Consider the following 23048-nt stretch of genomic DNA (forward strand, 5'->3'; position numbering starts at 1 on the left):
GTCCCAGGAAGTACTCCAAGTATGATAATATTAATAATATATGAAAAATAATTTTAGCATTAAACAATATTTTTATTTAAACAATTTGAACAAACGATGACATTTTTATTATGGATACCAACACATATCATCATCTGCAGTGAAATGTTTTAACTACAATGGATACAAATAGACAATTATCAAGTAAAAAAATAATAAAATATAAAATTATAATTAAAAAAACATGTTTTTCAAAATACTAGGCTTCACTTCGAGTCCTTCTAATAATATGAGATGCAACATAAACTGATAGCCTACATTTTGCTATGCATGCTCAAAAATAAGAGTAATGGTTTGTTTATACATGGTGACAGTCTTAAGGGAAGGGCAGGTAGCGGCCTGTCACAGCCATCTGACATGCTCCAATGAGCCCATCTGCTGAGCAGAGCAAGGTGTCTCTGTCCCTTTGGTGGGACGTTGCCTTCTCACAGCGCCCTCCAGTGGGCAAAAATCCCAGCTTCTAGTCTGCAGAGACATGTTATGATCACCAGCTTTAATTGTAAATCCTTTTGTTGCAGAATGTCAAAACATGCAACTAAATAAGTTATTTTTCTTGTTGTTTTTTTTTTTTAACTTAAAAAGTACAGGGAGTTATTTTAATGAATATGTCATTAATGTGAACCTGTAGATTTTTCATCATCAGGGATGTCATGAAGTCTTTTTAAACCAGGATCCATTACTATCATTCTTGTAGTTTTCCTTGGAATATTCAATACAACATAAAGACAAGTATTTATATGTGTGCTTTTGAGATAACAGGAGGCTATTTGTATCCATCATACTAACTGCAGTATTTCCGTGGTGTGTGATTTAGGCCTTGTCATTTTGCTGCAGCTCTGCACTCTGATTTTCATGATCTTATCAGCTCACAGATTAGCTTGAGTTATGTTTGTGTGTGAGAGGTTTAGGCTTTGAAGTCGATTTGATTCCAAAGAACTGAGACAGTTTTATGTTGTGGTCATACCATTTTAAAGGCTTCTGAAATGTACATAACAGAAAATTGTGGGATGGAGATTTTCTTTTACAGTTTAATTTAAAAAAAATAATAACAAAAAAATGTACACCAATACTATGCACTGTACAGGCCCCATACAAAATTAATCTTTCAGATGCAGAAGCTACCCCCCCAAAAAAAAAAAAAATCTTTTAATGGATTCCCTGGACTTTAGATGTAGATTTTATCTGTTTTGTCTTTTTAATTGTGTAATAGTATCGCTAATTTAGAAAGAGAAGGATTCATCCTATTTTTAAAAAAGAAAATTTCAATCCATCTGAGAAGCAGATGAATTGTTTCTCAACACAAAATGAACTAAATGTAGTCGAGCTGATGTCCTCCCTGATTAGACCTTGGACAACCTCTGGTATCAGAAGTGCTGCAACGACTGCAAGGTCAAAGTCTTAAATTACAAAAAAAGCACAAAGAGGAAATTACATGAGCAGAATTCCAAAGCCCATTTTTAAATAATACAGCATGTGTGGGCTCGTGAACTGGGCGCCCAGGGGAGATCCGCAGGAGAAGTGTGTCAACCTGAAATATGTGTTAAGTTATTCACTCACCCATACAAGAGAGGGATAAGGGGAGGGATGCTAACCCAAATGCATTCCCTGGACTCTGGGTAAATATAGCGGGGAATGGGCTGAAGAAAGCATTGGGAGGTCATCCATTTTTCATGAGATACTCTGGCTGCAAAGCAAACATCCCTTTTTTTTCCAAGCATGGGGGAAGCCAGCAAAGAATGTAAAGAATGGAATCACTACCAGTGATAACATCAGTGGATTTTTAATGTGGTGTATTTGTGTTTTTATCTGGAATAGCATGTATTCTTTTAATATTGAACAGGCAATAGTGAAAATATATATGTAATAATGTTTGTGACACTGTCAGATACAGCTCAGAGAAACATTCAAGAAAGTATGCACTGTATGTCCAATGTTCAGTTGATCGGTTGTGTTACAGAGTGTGACTTCATGATATATAAACGAGATTCATGTCTTCAAAAGACTCTTTTTTCATGCATTATTTTCATCATATTCTCTTCACTCGTTTGCCTTTCCTGGATTCTGTTCTTCCACTCATGACTCTTTGTTGTGGAGCCTTCCCTCTCCAACCTGCAAGCTCCTTTCCTTCTGCCTGTAACACAAAGCAGGAGTGAAAAACAGACACAATTACAGCCTCATATCCTGAGCAGTGATGTGAAGGGCTTAATGAAATATCCTGTACCCATTAATCTTTCCCCTTCAGGGGGTGCAGCAGAAAGGATGCACTGGGCCAACTACTGATTAAATGCTCCTAATAAAGGCCATTCATCTCACCTTAAACCATGAACAGTTTAACTTGTAGTAGCGGCCAGCACTACATTGCTGCATGTTTCTTTGAGCAAGCAGTGCAGTTTCAATCCAGATTTTGTATTTATTTATTTATTTATTTAATTTTGCCCTTTTACAATTACTAATTTAAATATCCTTCTTTTGGGTTTTTCAAACCAACAGAAATATTAGTTTCCACATTAGCTTATATAAAATCCATTGCAACAACTCGTTTATAAAGGTCGCCTAATCTGTGCAGTCCACTTGCATCTTGATTAATCTCAGTACAAATACAGCTGTTTTGTGTAGTGCTTAGAGGTTTGTTAGACAACATTAGTAAACCCAGGGTCTCAACTACATATTATTCAGGTGGATGCAAACACATAAATACCATATTAATACAATATAGCTCATTCATCGAAATGCCTATGTATCTTTGGATAGACTGGTGAAACTGAACAAAAGTCAGACATTTCTGAACATGAAAGTAATATTTGGGATAAAGCTGAGAAATCCCCTGTGGCTAGACACTTTAACACAGCTGGTCATCTTTAAATGTCAAGAAAATTAAATGTCTGTTTCTAATAGAAGGCATGACAGAAACAGACTTGTTACAAAGAGAAGGATTCTGGATTCACAATTTACAAGCAGTAAAACGGGGTTTGAGTAAGGAACTGGCGTAGAACCGTTATTTTTCTAATTGTATTGTCTCAAATGTATGCTTACCAATTGCTTTTTGACTTTATTTCCAGAGATGGTTTGCTGTTCTGTGAATGTTACTAATTCCATTTTGACTCTCAGTGCTCTATTTCATCTTTAGGTTGATTGGCTGATCTGCTGTTTTTATGCGTATGTATGCATGTGTGTGTACTTCGGTACATGCCACACCTTTAAAATTGTAATTTGCAGAAAAACTGAAGACTGTGTATTGTTTTACTTCAGCTTAAATGTTATGCATTTCTTTCAAACAAAATACTGAACAAAATATACTGAAGTTCTTAGATGACAAAATGTAAATTTCAAAATATTTTAGGTTAGGTTAATAATTTACAGTTTAATGAACTACAGCTTTGTGTGGACACACTTCTGGTCTCAATAATAATAACACAACATCCCTAATAATTTATTACCGAATCAACATAAAAATTGAGGTACACACATCTTAATCCACCACCGAGTCCTTTAGTCCTCTCGGTCAAAGAAAAAGCACAAATCCATATTAAACTAGCCAGATTGGACAGGACACACCTATTTTTATTTATTTTATTTTTTTTAACAAATGTACAAAAGCAACAATGTGACCTGCACTTTTGTTTGAAGAATGACATCATTGTGGGAGGAAATCTTAAAAGCAGTGATGTTTATGCTGGAGGACAGAAGAACAAGGGATGAAGGGGAGTAAAGAGGACACCTGCTGGGCTGTGATGAGGAGAAATCCCAAGGGCCTAAAAATGAGATCATCCCAGCCACACCAAGTAGCTAACTGGAGCAATAGTGCCCCCTGAAGGCCGGATAATGTTTCACATTGTCGATGACAACGTCTTTGTATATGAAGAACTAAAAAAAATAATAATAATAATAAAGTACCTGTTTGTCATCTGTTTGCTTTGCAGAGAAATCAGTGAAGGTGGCCAGACTGTTGGTGGATGAGGGGCCAAGTAGACAGGAAGACATGGTGTTATCTGTGAGCAAGAAGAAGGAAAACTATAAATTGGGAAAGGTAGATGTTGAAGATATTGCTTTTATGCCAGCAAGCATTGTATGAGCATTAACGTTCCTTTTAAAAGAAACCATCACATAAGATGAACTGTTGAGTAAGAAAAAAATATTCTCATCATTTTTAACCACAGTCTCATGTCTTTGAGCTTTGACTTAGCTATAAAGATGTGCATGAGTGAGGGACAAGACGCCCAGCTGTGATCAAAAGAGGTGCATCTGCAGAGCTGTAAGGTACTCCCCCATACACACACACACACACACCCCCGCACACACACACACACACACACATATATATATATATATATACACAGAATATGGGGTGGGGAAAATGCAGTGGAGAAATAGGGGTTGTTTTATGGATGAATGGCTGCCGCAGCAAGGTTAGGGAAACCAATCTCTCCCCAGTCCCCATCCCTTTGGTGCTGCTACCGGTATTTCTAATCCGTGAGCAGCACAACAGTTTCTCTGTGATTCAGTCATCTCTCAAAAGAACTAATTAGCAATTGCCCCAAGGTAATTTATTTTCCTGCAATGTACGATTTAACAGTTAAATATGTGTTCAAGCTAGAAAACCTTAAATCTTGAAAGCATTTACAGCAATTACAGCAAATTTAGGTTTCATTGGACAAAAACATATTTTGAGAAGAAATATATTGGTGAAACAGAACAGTGATGGAATGAGCCCTTTGGCTGCTTGAGAACCCGTGTATGATAAAGTGGGTGGATTTTGTGGAGGTAGATAGGTGCAGACTTTCTAGTGGAAACACGTTTTCACCCAGGATTATGAAACAATTGGAAATGTTGATTAAACTGTTCATCCGGCAGTGTGGACAAAACTTGAGAAGGGGGAATACAACCAGACTACTTGGTGATGTTGTTAGAAAAACTATAGCAATCGGAGCTACAACCTGAGATGTCCTGCTTACCAATTGTTGGTTGGCCAGTGTTGTCCTCTGAAACCAAGCTTTGGTTCATGTCAGTCACTGGATCCTGGAGGGTTGCTGATGGTGTACTGGAGAAGTCTTGAATGCCACATCCCAGAGCTTCCTTTTGCTGGTGGTGCTCATCCCCTTTCTGATCATAAAATGTGCAGTAAAAGACAGACAACAGAACATACACAGTGTCGTATTTGTGAGCTGTGCCCACCTGATCTGCTGATATCACCAGAAAACCATCTGACTGGTCTCCACTCTTGTGGGAACCTGAAGCGACCATTTTGGGAGAATCATTAGCAACTTGCTCTCCTGGTATGTACTTCCTGTCGTCTTCTCCACCTTGCAAAGCATAAAATATTACTTTATCTTGGGACTTTAAACTTTTGCCTAAGTCATAGAGGGAAAGTTGTTCTGTGGCGCCATCTGGTGACAGTTTTGGCTCCCAGCATTGTGGCAAAAAATCAGCCACTGAGGTGAAATTGTCCTCATCATCTTCATCATCTCCTTTACTTTGGATCTCCTGATCAGTGAGAAAAGCTGAAATCCTCTGCAGCGTTATGGTGCTGTCAAAGAAGTGAGGATATTTCGACAGAGGTGCTGATGAGGCAGAGGAGAAAGAAAGGGCAGACAAAGACCTTTGATTCTCAGAAGTCAGAATGTCCTGTGTTTCAAAATGGTGTTCCCCTTGGTCATCCTCAGCATCTGCTGTTTGTTCGGTTTCTTCCACAGCTTCCATTGGGAATGGGCTTGGTGTGAGGCGGCGCAGAGCCTGCACTGACAGAAATATTTCTCTGCTGCTTGATTTTCTCTTTGGTTTGTTTGGCCACACAACCTCACTGTAATAAAGAACACAAAGTGCTGATCAAAAATGACACAAACTCATGATGGACATGGATGTTATACTACATGCAGCCTAAATTGAGTAAATTGAGTTTTATTATTTTCATTGTCCCATCCTCCTAATGCAGTGCACCAGTACCACTGAATCCTTATGATGATGTTACCACCACTGTGTCTGGACGGGGGTTTTGTGTTCTCTTGAAATGCTCTCTTTTACGTCTTCAGCTCCTCTGTTTTTCATTTCAACAGAGGATTTGTGCAAATGTTTCCTCACCTAATGTTGTAGTACTCAACCCCATCACAAATAATTCTTGGTTTTGGAGTCAGATCCATCTGTGTTTGTCACCATTTTATTTTTTTTTTCTCCTAGCTTCCCTGAGTTTATTATTAGGTTAGTTATTGACATGCTCCTGTCTCACTGATGTGTGGTTCACGATAATTTAGAAGCCCCAGTACCTTATCCTGGGATTTGGTTTTCTCACTTCCGTCACAGCCTTCTTGACCAGTTTGACCAGTTCCTCTGAAGACATTGTTCTCTTCGCCTGATTCTGATACAGTGTGGCAGACAGTGGGTAGGGTACCATTTCACCAAAACAATCTGAAGAAAACAAGACTTACATGCAATGCACTTTATTCAACATCTGATGCATTTTCTTGACATATTTTTTACCTTTATTCTTCTGCTGCAAGATGCATACTTCAGCTCTGTGGCAGTCTTCTTCACCCTGATCAAGAGTTTCAAAAAAGTTGCTTTAGACCCTTAGGAGTGTGAAGTAAAGTAGTATTTATGAGTTAAAGTAGAGTAACCCACGTTGCATCCATGGCAAATGTATTTTACAGCTTCAGCATGTAGATTCACTCCTTTACAGGCCTGGAGGAGGTACATGACCATATCCTCATTTTCTGTGTGGCTTCTTTTCAACAAAGCCCAAGCATCAGTCAGACAACTGTGTAGGTGGAGAAACAGAATGACCAAACAGTCAAGCACTAACTCAAGACATTACTCAATTGGTAAAGAAGCCAAGAGAGCACCTGCTTAGAAGAAACACTTCTGCATACAGTTTTGCATCCTCTGTGGTTTCTATGGGAGGTTTTGTCCACTGGAGATACTTCAGTGCCATGTGGTGCTGCTTGCTTTTCAGCAGAGAGATGATAATGCATCGATGTTGCCAGGAGAACTGAGGGACAGCGGCTTTGGGACTCAACAAGAGCTCCATGGAGGCCTAGGAACAAATTTTATTGGGCTTTATTTAGCAAATCAAGTTATTTTTAAATATAAATGATAGAGCCCAAAGAGAAACACATCTTCATTTGTTTCTATTTTAACAAATTCATTGTTCTTGAATGAGTACCTTTGTGCGCCCATGATCAAACATCCAGAAGGCTTTGATTTGATGGGAAAATCTGTGAGGGATCGTGAAAGCATGGCAAAAAGACTGCAGAAGGTTGTCTTTGCACTGTAGGAAGTTAACCACATCCAGGATGAAGTATAATAGCTGCGATGAGTTTATTAAGAGCCATACACCATAGTGACTGCATTAATTCTTTGCAACATTATGCCAAGCTACGACCACAAACTTCATTGTATTGCTTTTGGGATTTTAAGTGATAGACCAATACAAAGTAGTTCATCATAATAACTAATTGATTTTACACATATCTCGCTGTTTCTGTGAATGAACCAACAGCATCATAAAGGCCATGCTGATCTGAAATCTGAAATAATGACACATCTGCAAACCAAGATGTGACTGTCCAAGGACTGGAATTTCAAACCCTTGACCTATAAGCTACAATATTTTAGGTCTAAACCCCAGGACTGGATACCACTAGTCTATTAGATCTAATCAAAATGCTTAGAGATTTGAGGTGGTAGCATGACAAAATGTAAAAATGTTAAAGTTTTGAAAAAGGAATGTACATTTAAATGCCATGTAATGAGTCCTTAGACATATTGCTGACTGGATACAATACCCTGGACCAACATGTTGTCAGTACAAGGAACCAAGACAAGCTTCAGAAGTGCGTGAAGAGAAGGTGGGGGGTAGCATTGATCTGTGCAGTCTTCAGAAGTCCATATACACTCATGTCTTTTGGACAGCTGCATCACCATGCCCTTGATCAAAAAGCCACATCTTTCCATCTCTTTCTTATTCCACCTAAATTCAAATAGGGGAAAAAAGAAAGAAAGGAAACCAAACTTTAAGGATAAATTTAAGGATATGAGTAGAATTAGAATATTTGTTATCTCTTCAGAAAAACAGCAGTGGTGTTACCCAACAGTTTTAAGACACATTTCCTGATGGCTGAGTTCCATTTCCTTCCACATCTGAGAGATACGTCTCAGTTCTTGGGCTTCTAACAGCAACAACAGGGAACACAAAAGTCTTTAGAGATGTGATTGCTTTCTGTCATGTCAATTCTTCCATTTACAAAGACATCAGTACCAGGGAACCTGGGCAGAAGCCCCATAATGCCCCACCACTGAACTAGCCGACCCAGCCAGATGTGTCGTTTCAGAGTCCAGAGCTCTTGGTTCCAACAAGCATTTCTGCCATTCGATGAGTGCTGTGTGTCCCTGCAGATCATACATGGAGCCTTCAAACCTAATAGGAAATTAGTCAAAAAAGATCACGTTAGTGCTGGAATGATTAGAATATGTCAAGCTGATCCGTCTTGTTGCTGAATGGACCTTGCTGTTTTCTCAACCACTGAACCAAGATGAGCAGGTTCTGCAGCCTCTGGAGCAAGATGTGTACTTCAACGAAGGAGCTCCGATCCAGGAACATCCACAAACCCTGACAACGACTGAAACCTATTGGGTGAAAAAAAGAAACTATGAATGTTTTGGATTTATGGGATTTTTTTTTTCAGAACTGACATTTGATAAAGTGGCAGTGCCCAGTTACATAGCTTGAATTAAATAAAATGGGTTTGACACAACATATTCAATTTAAAGTGCTTTTTTACTCATTAATTTGGAGGAAGAGAGCAGAAGAATTTTTACCTTTCCAGTCCACAAAATAAGAAACATATCTTGCCCAAATAAGAGAAACAATCAACATTCATTTGTCTGGTTATAAACATGGAACAGTTGTGAAGCTTCTAAAAAATGTTGGGCCAAGCAAAATAATCAACACTTCCATGAGAGCACATTAGAACTCATCAAAACCTGAAACACTGAAACACTGTCTGCCTTATTTCCCTTAGCTAATGTTAGTGTTCATAATTTAACATTAAAGAAAGAGATTGGGAGAAAATAGCATTTATAGGAGAGTTTCAGGGCAGCAGAACACAGAAGACTGTCTCACATTTGCCAATAAGTATCTTGATATATTGAAAGCCACGCCTTTCAATATATCTCCCATTTAAAATCACATAGAAATTGCCAAATACAAAATACTTACACAAGGTTAACAATTCCTTTTTTGTGAATTCTGATGTCCTCTGTAGCCAGGAGCCAAAGGTTTGTAGATGCTCCTCCAAACACGCATCACCTTTGTAAAGTTTAATGTAACAACACACCTTTTACCATAAAATATTTTACTAAGTATATAGAGATCAGAGGTTTCTTCTATTCTTTACGTACCTTTAATATGCAGCTTCTTCAGCCAGTGGATGATGGCTCTGATTTTGTTAGCACCCAAAGCTTCAGACCATTGAACCTCCAACATGATCTTAAATGTCAGATCTTGGGTTCTGCAGCAGGATGAGGATTTTCAGGCAAAATTAACCCACAAACAGCCAAATTGACACTGGCCACACATTTCAATGGCCATAATAATACATGACCATACTGTACAGAACTGTAAATTATGTCAAACAACTAAAACAACTATTTCTCAAAGTTCTGCCACCTCTTCACCACTATCTGAGTGTATTTATTATAATATTTCAGGTTAAACAAAAGTCATATAAGATCCTCAAAGACCGAGAAAGTGTGCCTGAAGTGAGATTTATAATACACTTCAGGCACATGTCCTTCAGGTGTTACAAACCTATAACATGTAATGTTCTTAGACTATCTTAAACATAATTAGATCAATGGATTGTTCAAGAGCAGATTAAAGCATAGAGGTTGTGAGAATTGTTCTGACATCTAAAAATGTTATAGATTCAGTACTTACTCTGCAATAGAGGAGGTTATTTGTCTGTTGAATGTTGATGGAATTTCCTCGGTCTGAGCAGAGCAGTGAGTGCACTAAGTTGTGTCATGTGGATTTTCAAACAACCGCAGCGGCTGCAGCAATGTTTTCCTTCACCCAAGCTACTTTCTTAGATGTTAATCCACTAATCTCTCTCTGTTAACATTTCATTGGCTGAGCCGCACCATCTCCGGTCTAGTAGTGAGGTCTATTGCAAAAGAAGAATCCAATAATTATTCCTTTTTGACTTTGCGTTTACATCAGTGTACTATTTCTCAAAATCTCATAGAACCAAATAGTCGCACAGTCACTCAAAGTACTCTGTTAACTTCCTTCTAGATTATGTCATTAATTTACATTTAGAAGAATGTAAAAAAAAATACTTATCCACGTACCATAAATATGCATTCATACCCTTTTGACTTTTTCACATTTGTCATATTTTACCCAAAACCTTCCATGCAGTTTAGTGGCATTTTATTTAATATACCAAAATAGCATGACATACCAAAGTGTTAAAAGATGTTAGAATATTTTAAAATTGCTAAAAATGAAAACTTTTTTTTATTGAGCACCAAGAGTGAATAGCTGATTATATACATGGTTATATCTAAAGCATTGAATTGTAGCTCTGGTTGTTTGTTTAGGATTAAGAACCTCAACCTCAGTCTTAAATGGCTTGTAGCCTCTAACTAGTTTTTTTCTAGAGTTGTCTTGTGCTGAGCTTCATCCATCTTTTCTTCAGCTATGATCAGCTTCAGATCATAGTTGAAGAAATGCATCCCCACAGAATACTGCTGTCAGTATTGACAGTGGAGTACAGGATTATGTACAGTCCTAGGAATTTTAGTCTTGTGTAACCAGAGTACCCTCGCCATGTTTGAGACTGTTTACTATTTAAATTAGAGGACTTCTTAAGGCAAATCTTCAGGCTAGTAGGAGATCGAGCTACAGCATCTCTCTATCCATCCGTCTGTCCATCCATCCGTCGCTTATTCTTGCAAAGTCGTGGAGGGCCCATCAAGGATTGCCTTTCTCCAGCAATTATCAAGTGATTGCTGAGGTACACCATGGACAGTCACCGGTGCGCAACATAGACACAGCATATTGATATATAATTTCTTTAAAGTAATATGAATTAATTAAATATTCAAATATTTAATTACATTTAGATGACATTTGGTGTATTTTACTGTGTCAATTTGGAAATATTCAACATTCAGTGCTTTAGCGCTTAACTATGTCTAACTGAAACTCTCGACCACACCTTTCACCTTCATAAGAATATTAGGAATGAGTAAATACAACATGCTTATTATTTAGCACAAAGTATGTTTTGGAAACAGAAAGACAAGTGTTAAATCTGTTCTTGAATTTTAACCTACACGCTTACACAACAGCTACTTGTTATTACTTTCCCAGAACTGAGACTGTCAGATTTGCATAGGTGGCAGAAGGTGGGTGCAAATCCCTAGTGGGGCCCAGGGCCGATTAATGATTAAGAGGAGATTATGTGGAGGGTCAGGTGTTGGCCGCCGGTCTCATTCAGATGCTCCCGTAGCTGCCTTGTGATATCTCTGTCAGTATGACCACTCGGCTCCCTCAACAAAGAATGAGGACATCATGGAGAAAATAGGCAAATATGAGGATGATGTCAGGTGTTGCTGACGAAAGCAGAGAACATGACGGTGAGCATAGTTGCAGATTTAAAAAAAAATATTTCCTAAATAAGAGTTTTTGCATAATATTTAAGCAAGCATGATGGGAGTGATTTGTTTTTACACATTGAATAGAAATAAGAGATACTGATCTTATGTTTGTTTCATTGTTATGGCTGTTGTGTTGATATTCCATGCTTATAAAAACCTTGTCAAATGTCATTCTACTTATTGATCACTATTTTCCTTTCTCAGACAGTATACTCATTTGATAATGTATATATATATATTATTATATTTTTTTACTATAGCCTTCTTCAGTATGACCATAATGCAGCGTCTACACTATATCAATTACGACGACTGGAGTAAGCTGCTTATGAAAGGACCGACAGAGAACCTACAACCAAACCCCCACCCCTCAGTCCGCTGCCCCCTCTGGAGGATAAACTGTTCCTTTTCCAATATCTACTTACATCCCACAATTAATCCCACCCTCACCTTTAAGGAATAACTACAAAATATACAATCAATGGCAGTTTTAAAGGTAAAGTTTACTAAGACCAGGAGGGACAAGCTGGCCCAGATCCTGTGGATCCTCAACTGGATCTCAGTGGTTACAGGGATCATCCTGTTCAGCCTGGGGCTCTTCCTCAAGGTGGAGCTCAAAAAGCGTGAAGAGCTGATGGCAGAGAAGGACATCCAGTATGTGCCCAACATGTTGATAGCTGTGGGCCTCATTGCTTGTGCTATCAATTTCCTGGGTGGGAAGATCTGCTATGACTGTGTGGACTCCACCAAGTTCTTGCGCTGGAAGCTGATCATGCTGCCCTACATCGTGTGCACCTTCTTTTTCACCCTGTGCGTGCTTGTGGGGGCTCTGATGTGCTACAGCATGCACTGGGAGCTGGAGGAGGCTCTGGACCTGGGCCTGATGCAGGCGATGAGGTTCTATAAGGACACAGACATGCCAGGACGCTGCTTCCTGAAACACACTGTGGACACACTGCAGATACAGTTCCAGTGCTGTGGGAACAGCGGCTACAAAGACTGGTTTCAAATTCAGTGGATAAGCAACCGTTACTTGGACATGTCCAAAAAGGAAGTCGTAGAGTAAGTAAAGCATGCTGTTGCAACATTTTAAAAACTTGACAAAAAAGACAGCAATACAGAGCTGTTCTTCAGAATGAATGTTGACATTTTACAATTGAACCATACCCTTCTTTTTTTTCAATGGTTGAAGATTGAGAGAAGAAACAACTTTATTTTTAACAGTTGAATTTAATTCTAGTGATCTCCAAACTATAAATTCAGACTAAATAGTTTCTAGATGAATATTTAAACCCTTCTTCTGGAAGAATTGAGAGCTCATGGTTTGTTTCCTGACAAAAATCTGGCTCTTGGGCATAGTCCATTATCTGTTCAGTAAGGCAAAATTTGAAGCTATTTCTCACATTGATTTATTAAACATGTGTGTTTGAGATCATCTACTCGTAGTAGCACCCCAACTGTCTTAATCACAGTTTACTCATAATTAAACAAAGAAGCTATTTTGTTCACATAAGTTCAGGTTACTTTACATGGCTTTTTTTTTTTTTGCCTGCATAAACTAACAGAGAGAAATGCACCAAACTGACCAAAAAAAAACTCAACTTTATCCCTTTCCTGCTCTCAAGTCGACTGAGAAGTAATGTAGAGGGGAAGTACCTGATGGATGGAGTCCCATTCAGCTGCTGCAATATCAACTCACCTCGACCTTGCATCCAGCAGCAGATTACCAACAACTCGGCCCATTTCAACTATGAGCATCAGACCGAGGACCAGAACCTTTGGATGAAAGGCTGCCGACAGGCACTGCTGGAGTACTACACCCACATTATGCAGTCCATTGGCCTTACAGTCCTCATTACCTGGCTCTTTGAGGCAAGGAAACACTATATAGCTACCTTACCTTGAAAATATATTTGTACCTCTTGAACTTGTCACATATCAAAACCAAAAGTTAAACATTTTATTGGGATTTTATGAAACAGACAAGTGAAAGTAGAGCACAATAGTTTGTAGAACCATAGAAGTCTTTCTGAATTTGTCGGCCTGGATTGCACATGTAAATACTGAAATCTTGCCCATTCTTCTTTGCAAAATTTCTTTAGCTCAGTTAGTGTGCATGAAGAGCATCTGAATGTAAATTTTCAAAATGTTCCACTCACACTGAGTAATAGATTTGGGTCCTAATTATAACAGGGTCACAAGAACACTTTTGAATGTGCTTTGAACGTGTTTCCATATGCCTTAGTCTCATGTCTTTTGTAGCCTCTAACTGGTTCTCTTTTAATTACTGCCTGATTACATATCTGATTACCTCTGTTCCTGTAGAAAACAGTTACAGTTTGATACAGATACAAAAACAAATAAACACTTTGGGACTGTAATGTGACAAAATGTAAAAAGAAAAAAAAAAAAAAGTTCAAGATGGAGCGAATATACTTTCACTGTACCTGCAGTTGTTTAGAAAAATCTTTACATTTAGACAATCTTAGCTTCTCCTTTGGTCTTCTACAAATAATTAAAGCATACCATATCCAAACTTTATCTTTTTTTTTTTCATTTTTGTCACTAATTGCATTCCTGTTTTGTTTTAGCTGTCAGTGCTGACAGGTGTTCGTTACCTCCAGACCTCCCTGGAAAACGTGCTGAGGCAGGGAGACCCTGACTCCGAATCTGATGGTTGGCTGCTGGAAAACAGCCTCATGGAAACGGCCCGCATCATAAAGAGCCTCGGCAAGAGCAACCAAATAAACACAGCCAACAATGGTGACCCCAACATTGATGTCCCATCCACCTCGAAGGCACATTATGGGCCAGACAATGTTCCCCCAAAGGAGAAGATGGAAACAAGCTAAACATTTCAGACTTTAAGACCGTACTGAAAAATATCTCCAATCCTCTGAGCTGTTGTTGTCATAAGATAACGTATTGTCTACCTTTTTTTAAGATCTGTTAATGGTGTTATATATTATATTATTTATGTCAGGATATGATCCATTTTACTCGTCAACTACAAAAAAAAATGGAGTGAAAAGGTTTGCCATAACCAAAGACTGGCACTATGTCAACTTAACAGAATAACTTGTCAGTGAAAGTGGCCTTGCCATTAATAATGTTTAATCATGCATGTTTTTTAAAAGTCCAAACTTTTGGATGCAATGGTGAAGTAAAGTACTGAATCTGTAAATATGTCTAATAGTTGTGCTACAGGGAAATGTTTAATTGATTACTTTTTACATGCTTAGTGTTAAACCAGTGTTTGGGTAGAAGATCTGATCTATGCATTCTATAGATAACTAACCACTTTAGTCACCTATAATCATCTAATCACTTTTTGTTGACAAAATGCAAGGCGGCCATCTACAGGACGTTTTGGCTGTCACTTCAGATTTAGATTCTTGAGCCACATTTATCTTTATTCTATTTGTGCTGGTCACCATACATAAAATTTATAAAAATTCTCATCTAACAGAAAAGCAAGGTTATATACATTGCAAATGGGTATTAAATCTATGAATTGATTTAAATGGGACAAAACAGCAAATAAAAACAAGTGGGATTTACATTGCAAATACCACAGTGTACTCAGTTATCCAACAAAAGAAACGGCTACGATAGTCAAATACTGATAAATGGATTACATAAATATTTATCATAAGGTTTTAATGTAGGTACATTTAAATAGCTGTATAGTTATATTAGGTATATAGGCCTTAAATTACTGGGTCAGAGGCTGTTGGGAGATTGTCATTGGGACCTGTGTACTGATTGTAATCCGTTGCCTTGTTTGACATCGAATCATCCCAATGATGGCTCTCCTGAACCTGCAGGAAAAAAATCTTTTACAGTCCCAGAACACACCATCAAATTTAATCCTGTGTAGTCAAGAAAACACTCACTTTTTGTTGGCAATAACATAGATGCAGGGGTTGTAAAACGTTGAGGACTTTGCAAAGAGAGGAGCAATAATGGCCATCGGGGCAGGTATGGTCTTTGGGTCACCAAATGATGCCCAGAGGCAAACCAAGGAGTAGGGAGACCAGGCAACCAGAAACATGATGATCATTATAATAGACATCTATAGGCGGGAACACAGACAACAAAAGTCTTAACTTTAACACTGATTTGGTTTCCTTGTGGATAAATGCATGTTTTACCAATTTAAACATACTATGTCTTGTCCTAGGAAAATTATTGTGATTAAAATAAGTCTTAATAAACATTTTTTCACACACAAAAACCATGTCTACTAAGTGTTACACATAAAAAAAATATGTTAAAAAAACTTGCAGTTTGCTAGGAAGAGTGGGTGTCAGGATCTTTTTTAGTTGCTGTAGTTACTAAACTGTAGTGAATTTGTTGGATTCAAAGCCTCATAAATTAAATTCTTAGGATTTGCTTTTTTAGTTCACAAGTTTATGACAGTGACTCAAATGATGGTCTGCATCATTTTATCCCTCTACAGTCTTCTACTTAACATCCAGATCAGTTCTCCAAATCACCTTGACTCTGAGAGCCTATCCAGCCTATGCAGTGAATATTTCATTTGGTTATGTCTGGGATCTTTTCCCTTTACTCTTTTACACAGGGCTGAAATGTAGCTAATTTAGTAAATCTAGAGCTTACTCTTTTTGCGCTGATTCTTCCACAACATGACACACCAGAACAAAAACTCCTATCAATGTGGATGAATCACAGAGCCATTCTTCCAACTTCTTCTCTGTCCTATCATTGCAATTGAAAAAATGAAATAACTGACTTTCTTTTGGCTTACTTCTCCCCAGTCTGTCTTGAAATTCACTGACTTGACAAGAACAAAGCAGCACAGACTCTGAACTTCAGTTTAATTTAGTTGATTTGGGATAAACTGAACAGAAAGGTAAAAAGACCACCACACATTTGTGGAAACATGTCTGACATTCTAAAATAATCTCTGCTTACTAGTGATTCATCACCTTCAAATTTGCTGTTAATGGACACAAAATAGTGTCCATGTTGTGTATTTAAAACAGGCTGCTAGGAAAAGCAAAGCTGACTTACCTTGGTAACGTCCATCTGGTCAGACCAGTCGATGTTGATGCTCTCCATGCAGTTACTGGTTTTGTACCTCTTCACGGTGACAGACACGTTGTAGTAGCAGTAAAACATGACAGATAAAGGAACCACAAAGTTTACTGCAATCACCGCCATCGTGAAGGAGATGAAGGAGCTGTGAAGGAAAAGTAGAGGTGCGTTATAAAGAACGTCGAGCAAGTGAAGACTATGTTACACAAAAAAGCAAGATAGGCACTTTTGAAAACTCACGCATCGTTTTGTCTCCAGTTGATTGTGCACGTTGCTCCAGTGGGGTCAGGGGCGTAACTTGCCCAGCCTACTATTGGCATGGAGGACCAGAACACAGCATTCAGCCAGGCAGCCAGAATAAAGATGTTGTAAGACCTAGCAGTCATTTTCTGACCTTCAGAGACAAAATCAAAGAACTTCAACAAGAGCGAGAGGGAACAAATTAAAATCTGGATTGTTTATTAATTTCAAATGTTCCTTCCTATTTTGAAACTGTTTGAAAGTGGGAGTTTTGTTTTGATCAATTATTTTTGACTGATGGTGTCTACAATGCTATGCTAATTCTGTCAACAACTTCCAGTCTGGCATTTTGACATGATGTAAAAACTTAAATTCGTTTTGATCTCTCTGATTTTAAAGAGAGACCCGCTTTGAAAAGATTTCATCGACATGAAAACTTTTGCAAGGCTTCAGATAGGCTGCAGAGTAGTTGGAGTTGCCACTGCCATCACTTAACATGTTCTATGGCATCAGATACATTCAATAGGAACCAGAATGTCCAAAAGCTTTGTTGTGGACACTTTGCAGTTACTAAAACCAAGAAATATACACAGTAAAAGCTGTCCCTAACTGTAGCAAGGAATGGTACGGACATTCTTGGCTTTATTAGTTTTAGTTGTATAACAATAAAATTTATTTTGCCCTTCAAATCATATAATTTGTCATTTTAATAATGTTTTTGTTAGGTTTGGATGCTGACAAAGGGAGTTTCTTCCTTCTCCATGGCTCAACTAAAGGTAAAGGGGACATAAAAGTTGGAGAGGAAAAGAATGGGCTCGTACTGATGCCTGGTCTGCAGATGGTGAGGTAGCGGTCAATAGCAACCACAGTCAGTAGGCCGATGCTGGCCATGCCGAAGAAGATGTTGAGGGCTGCATATATCTGAAATCAGAACCAAAACAAAAAGTTCAAACACAGATTTTCTATGTTGCTGCTTATTAGGACATTTTTACTGAATCTGTTTAGCATCACTAAACAGTTGATAGGCTATTAAAATTACACACAAACACTAGTTTTTAGCTCTTCATATGGGAAAGCATGTTTGCATCGTATGGAATGTGTGTTCCTGAAAGGAATAAAACATAAGTTTGACCAAATCTGCACAAAAACAAAAATAATCTTCAGAAAGAAAGTCCAAACACGTGACCTGAGCTGACCAGCTGAGGTGAAAGTCTGCTCACTGTTCGGAGTCATGGCAGCTTAGAATAAACCTAGTTAACCATTCTAATTTTACATGACGAGACAGAAAAAAATAAAAATAAAAAAATTATCCAAAAGAAACAAAAATAAAAAAAAAAATCCAAAGAGAAACTCTTGATCAAAACCACATTAAAAGACTACAGAGAAGTAAAGTAGAAGAAACTGTGTGTGATGTGTGTGTGAATTTTTGTTTTTGTTTCCTCACCTGACAGCCGGAGTAGCCGAACTTCCAGCTTCCATGAATATCTGAGGCAGCAGACATGGGATAACCAATACCAGCCACTCCAATGTCAGTGAAGGCCAGGTTGATGATGATGAAGTTAGTGGCTGTGCGGAGCTCCCTGAACTTTACAAACATCAGCAGAACGACGATGTTACTGGCCAAACTGATGACACCTGAGAGTGGAGGAGGCAAAAGCTTTCTATAAAGGTAGTTCTTTATGCATGGCCATGGAGGCTTCCTTCAGATTTTTGCTTCAAAATGTGTAACATTTCAAACATTCAAGTACAAAGTAACATACATAATCTGTATGTTTGTTAAATCATTTAACAAGAAAATAAATCTCTAAACAAGTTCAGATATGATAGATAAAAAAATATGAATGAATTTCAAACCAATGCAAGAATCACACTACTGTTTTGAGATTCTTCTTAAAACTTTCTTCTTACATTGAAGGAATAAAGTCTTAATATTCAAAAGTTTTTCCCATACTCCAGTTTCTTTCTCCATTTTATCCAGAGTTAATAAAAGCACTACTGTTACTTTTCTGGAGGTTTTGTGACCGTGTGGAACCATAGTTTTCTGAAAGGTTGGAGATCAGTTATCCAGCTTGGGCTTGAGTCCTAAAATTCCTCTACATAGCTTAATAATATTCTACACTATTGCACTATTGTTCCTTTTTTTTTTTTTTGAGGAACCTTATTTTTAATCAGTTTAATTAGTTTTGCCATGAATTTGTTAAAGTGGAGAATCATTTTTTTTTTTTTTCTCAAAGGGTCGGTCTGGCATGGATATAACATTTAGACCATAGAAGAATAATGAACTTAAGCTTCATATTATGAGGAAACCATAGCTATTCAACATAACTTTTTCTTTGTTTTTCCGATGGCGTGTCCTTTTTCCAGATTGTTGAATAAACTCAACGATATAACATTGTTTTCACACACGATATTGTTTTCTCTGTTTCTGCCAGCTCAGTTTATCTAGAGTTATATCTATGAAATCCCACAGATGGTGTTCCTTTTCCTACCTGCAGTTATCAGATATCCAGCCACGATGTTGTGCTCCATTTGGCTGAAAGCACTTTTTCCTCCGTATGGTGCAACATCACCAGAACTGTTCACCTCCGAGTCCATCCCCATCTTTTGACGTGTTTTAAAAACAATAAAAACCAGAACTCTTCTTTACTGTTCTTCTCTAAAGAGCAGAACAGTTAAAAACTCTTGAGATGCTGTTTGAACAGAATAAAGAATCAGAGAGCTGGTGTTGGGAAACTAAAGCCTGTTTCTCGGTGGATTATTACATTCCAGCTCTGTTCTCTGCTGGGAGCCAGTATTTCATACAAAAGTAAGGATTACTGCTCATGTGGCCTGAAATCTGGGTTCTGACACTGACATTTCAACAAAAAATAACATTTTAATTGTGTCACACAGCAAACATTACAGAGGATTCTATTGCAACCCCTGACATTCCTATACCTCAGTCAGAGATCACATGTGTTGTCGTCCCACATGTGTTTTTTCATTACAAAGCAAATGTATATGACCAAGATGACATAACATTAGTGCAGATTAAAAATTCCTATGCTAGATGAGGTAAAAAGGCATTTTAGATCTAGGAGATATGGCTCACCCACTAGGATACTAAATGGTCTTAGACATCACAAGCAGTCTTCTCAGCATCACAGACAATTGTCATTTGTTATTCACAATCTAATTACTACAGGAAGTGTTTCTGTACATTAAAGCTTATAAAGGACATTGAAAATGCTACTTGATGTGTTTTCAAGAAATCTGGATTTCATTTGAACATGTAATTTAAAATCTCAAATAATTAAACCTGTTAAATCTGAGGTAGATCATCCTGCACTGGACATGGATTCTTTAAACCCCATTTTAAAAAGACACATTAATATAAACTGTCTTCTTTAATTTCATTTTATTAGAGATTATTCAGTACAAAGCAGGAAGTACTAATACGTCCCTCCCGCCAAATTCCATTATTTAATCAAAAAAGTAGGGACCAATCCTGCTTTGGTTCTTTCCCAACATGACTGGTCCATAAAGTAATGAATGACCGTTTAAAGGGGAGAAACTTCATTTGCTTGATTTTCTGGTACTGAATCCTTACATAATCCTAAAGGAGGCCTCTAGAGCGAAATAAAAATGTGTTCTATTGTATATTTACTTTAATTATTGAAAAAGTACATTGTGACTTTTTCACAATGTCCTAGATGCTGCTTTTATGGTAGCTCAGTCCTGATGAGACGCAAGACTTCATCCAAGACAGCAGGTGGCGCCGTAAGCATTACTCTTGTTGTAATTTGTTAGGTAAGACCGAATGAGCATTTCCTCACATTGACTCATCAGCTTCTCTCTGTTAAGGAAGAAACGTGACATCGTGTCAAATAATAATAATAATAATAAAAATGCCGGGGATCTTGAGGACCGTTGCCAGCCGCGTCGCACCCGTCCTGCGGGGACACACTGTCACCCAGTCGGCGAATATGTACACCAGGCCGGCTAAAGAGAAGATCAGCTTCGTTGTGAGTGTCAGGGCTAATGGCTAGCTGCTAGCCGCTAGCCGCTAACGACTGTCCTTTTGGAGGTCATAGTCTGTGCTCTCTTTAGTTATAGATTATTACATTTTTTCAAAAACCAACTAGATTTTGGTGACTGATGGTGGATTCACACACTCTTGTTTAGTTAAAATCTTTTTCGATTTTTTTTCAGTTTGGCCTGAAGGGTTTCGGAGATCTGCGAAGTTTTGCCTTTCAGATTAAGACTAATTTAATGAGAAACTGTTCAGAATAGTTTTTTCCCCCTTCTGTAATCAATTATATAGTCACCTTAAAGGTCAACTAGTTTAAACAAGACTACGTTTAATGACCTAATATTGCACTGAATCTTAATGAGATTCAATTTTAAAATAAGTTAATTTTAAGTCGTTTAAAATGTTTAACTGGTTCTGAAAGCCAAAGTAATCTCTTTGAACATATCCAAGTAGTAAAAACCAAAAAATCAACACATATTCATACTATTACGGTACCACTATTTTAATGTTCTTCTCTGACTAGTAGTTTCTCTTCAGCAACTTGTTTATTTTAAATAAATCCCTCCATGTTTAGTATGAACAGCAGAACATGTGTGACACAATGTGCAGAATAGGGAGAGCAATTTAACATTTACTACATCTGCTCAAGAGGGACATAAAACACATTTAAATGTACAGGTTTCTGATGAGAGCTTCGTCTGCAGCTCCAAGGTGGCTCTGTTTTCTAACCACAGAATCATTAGGAAAAACAACTAATCTTTTTGAATCTTTATTTCAGGATTGGATTTGTTAAGTATATGGATTTTAATAAGTTTTCTTCAGTTTGGCTAGAAAGATCAATATGTAGGTATGGATAAGATGAGCTTAAAAATGATCTCTATCTTCAGAAATTTGCTGTGATATTGAATAAAAACATGAACAAAATTCAACACAGCTCAGTTTGCTATAAATATCCAACAGAGCCTTGATGACAGGTCAGGATAGTTTGCCTCACCAACTATGGGTTTGATGCTGGATTGTTTACTGCATCTAAACTATCCATATGTTTAGTGTTCAAAGATAGAAGTTGGATAGCGTTACCTGTTTGCTCAATTGAAACGCAGCCTGAATGCAGTGCTGATAGACAATTCTGTATACCGCTGAAATTACTTTTTATGTTCCGTCAACTCCTCACATCTCAGTTGTCTCAGGTTTGTGTTTCTTTCTGACATATTCTCCGTCCTGAGATTAATTCCTTGTTTTCTTTTTGTTCAAACTGGGAAACATCCCTTCAGTGCCATACATTTTTGCCTCAGTTGCACTGAATTCAATTCAAAACACTCCTTACTGTTTCATCTACAAGATGAATTATAGATCTAAAGATTTCTTCAATGTCTGAAGATAAACAGAAAACCCTTCTTTGCTCCTTTAGCTTGAGGATTGTATTTAGTCTTTTATCAGTCACTTGTTTGTAGACCACAAGGTGATGTCTGCTCTTTTGCCCTTTTAGCTCAGTTTGATTGTATTGTTCTGCACTCATCTGCTGACTCTTCAATCCGTCTTTCTGTCTTTTGTCCAGGAATCATCAATTGCATGCGCTGTGTTCTCCGCAACAATCCTTGGACCCTCTGGATGGGTCCTGGCTCACCTGGAGGACTACAAGAAGAGGGACTAAAATGGAAACTATGTCAGATGTGGTGCATCCAGCCTCCGTCTTATCCTGGGATCATCATCTTAATCTAATGCTGAAAAGATGTTTTTGTTATCACTCCTCTACCTCTGTGACAGTTCCTTGCCCCTGTTACAACTTCACTTAAAATTATGGCTCTGTTACGTCAATTATGCTACAATTTTGGTGTCAAGCTTCCCTCATAAGGAGTGTTACATAATTAAAATTGAACCTTAAATGATGCTGTTTGTCTATCATTTTTTTTGTCACGATTTTACAGACTTTTGTCGCACATTTCAGGAACCTCAGAGGATTCTGAAGGAAATCCAATACTCTAAGACCTGCTGGTGTTTAGAACAGGTTCAGTTCTGAACATCTTTGGCTGATGACATG

The 23048-nt window shown here is 37.9% G+C and overlaps 4 protein-coding genes across 5 annotated transcripts; 2 read left to right on the forward strand and 2 right to left on the reverse strand.

Annotated features, from left to right (window-relative positions):
- Positions 1 to 244: 244 nt before the first annotated feature.
- LOC103138803 (uncharacterized) lies at positions 245 to 7959 on the reverse strand. 2 transcript variants are annotated; one of them, XM_016671984.1, is made up of 10 exons: positions 7810 to 7959; positions 7193 to 7336; positions 6873 to 7063; positions 6652 to 6787; positions 6511 to 6565; positions 6297 to 6438; positions 5212 to 5836; positions 4992 to 5139; positions 3934 to 4028; positions 245 to 2170 (listed from the first exon to the last, which is right to left on the reverse strand). In XM_016671984.1, the coding sequence occupies exons 1-10, from the start codon at positions 7951 to 7953 to the stop codon at positions 2066 to 2068; spliced, it is 1785 nt and encodes a 594-aa protein (XP_016527470.1). In that variant the 5' UTR covers positions 7954 to 7959; the 3' UTR covers positions 245 to 2065. The 2 variants fall into 2 exon arrangements, with proteins under 2 accessions (XP_016527470.1, XP_016527471.1); XM_016671985.1 differs by lacking the exons at positions 6873 to 7063; positions 7193 to 7336; positions 7810 to 7959 and having other exon boundaries at positions 6297 to 6388; positions 6652 to 6745.
- Positions 7960 to 11175: 3216 nt separating this feature from the next.
- LOC103138724 (photoreceptor outer segment membrane glycoprotein 2-like) lies at positions 11176 to 14985 on the forward strand. The gene is made up of 4 exons (XM_007553049.2): positions 11176 to 11673; positions 11955 to 12756; positions 13320 to 13566; positions 14286 to 14985. The coding sequence occupies exons 2-4, from the start codon at positions 12176 to 12178 to the stop codon at positions 14544 to 14546; spliced, it is 1089 nt and encodes a 362-aa protein (XP_007553111.1). The 5' UTR covers positions 11176 to 11673; positions 11955 to 12175; the 3' UTR covers positions 14547 to 14985.
- Positions 14986 to 15080: 95 nt separating this feature from the next.
- On the reverse strand, positions 15081 to 19764 carry LOC103138725 (visual pigment-like receptor peropsin). Its single transcript, XM_007553050.2, has 7 exons — positions 19485 to 19764; positions 18440 to 18630; positions 17817 to 17916; positions 16996 to 17149; positions 16732 to 16900; positions 15591 to 15769; positions 15081 to 15515 (listed from the first exon to the last, which is right to left on the reverse strand). The coding sequence occupies exons 1-7, from the start codon at positions 19594 to 19596 to the stop codon at positions 15410 to 15412; spliced, it is 1011 nt and encodes a 336-aa protein (XP_007553112.1). The 5' UTR covers positions 19597 to 19764; the 3' UTR covers positions 15081 to 15409.
- A 1019-nt stretch (positions 19765 to 20783) lies between these two features.
- Positions 20784 to 22896, forward strand: LOC107836365 (cytochrome c oxidase subunit 8B, mitochondrial-like). The gene is made up of 2 exons (XM_016671978.1): positions 20784 to 20999; positions 22566 to 22896. The coding sequence occupies exons 1-2, from the start codon at positions 20883 to 20885 to the stop codon at positions 22659 to 22661; spliced, it is 213 nt and encodes a 70-aa protein (XP_016527464.1). The 5' UTR covers positions 20784 to 20882; the 3' UTR covers positions 22662 to 22896.
- The last annotated feature ends 152 nt before the right edge of the window (positions 22897 to 23048 follow it).

This window comes from Poecilia formosa, unplaced genomic scaffold (genome assembly GCF_000485575.1).
Source record: "Poecilia formosa unplaced genomic scaffold, Poecilia_formosa-5.1.2 Scaffold54, whole genome shotgun sequence".
Lineage (NCBI taxonomy): Eukaryota > Metazoa > Chordata > Actinopteri > Cyprinodontiformes > Poeciliidae > Poecilia > Poecilia formosa.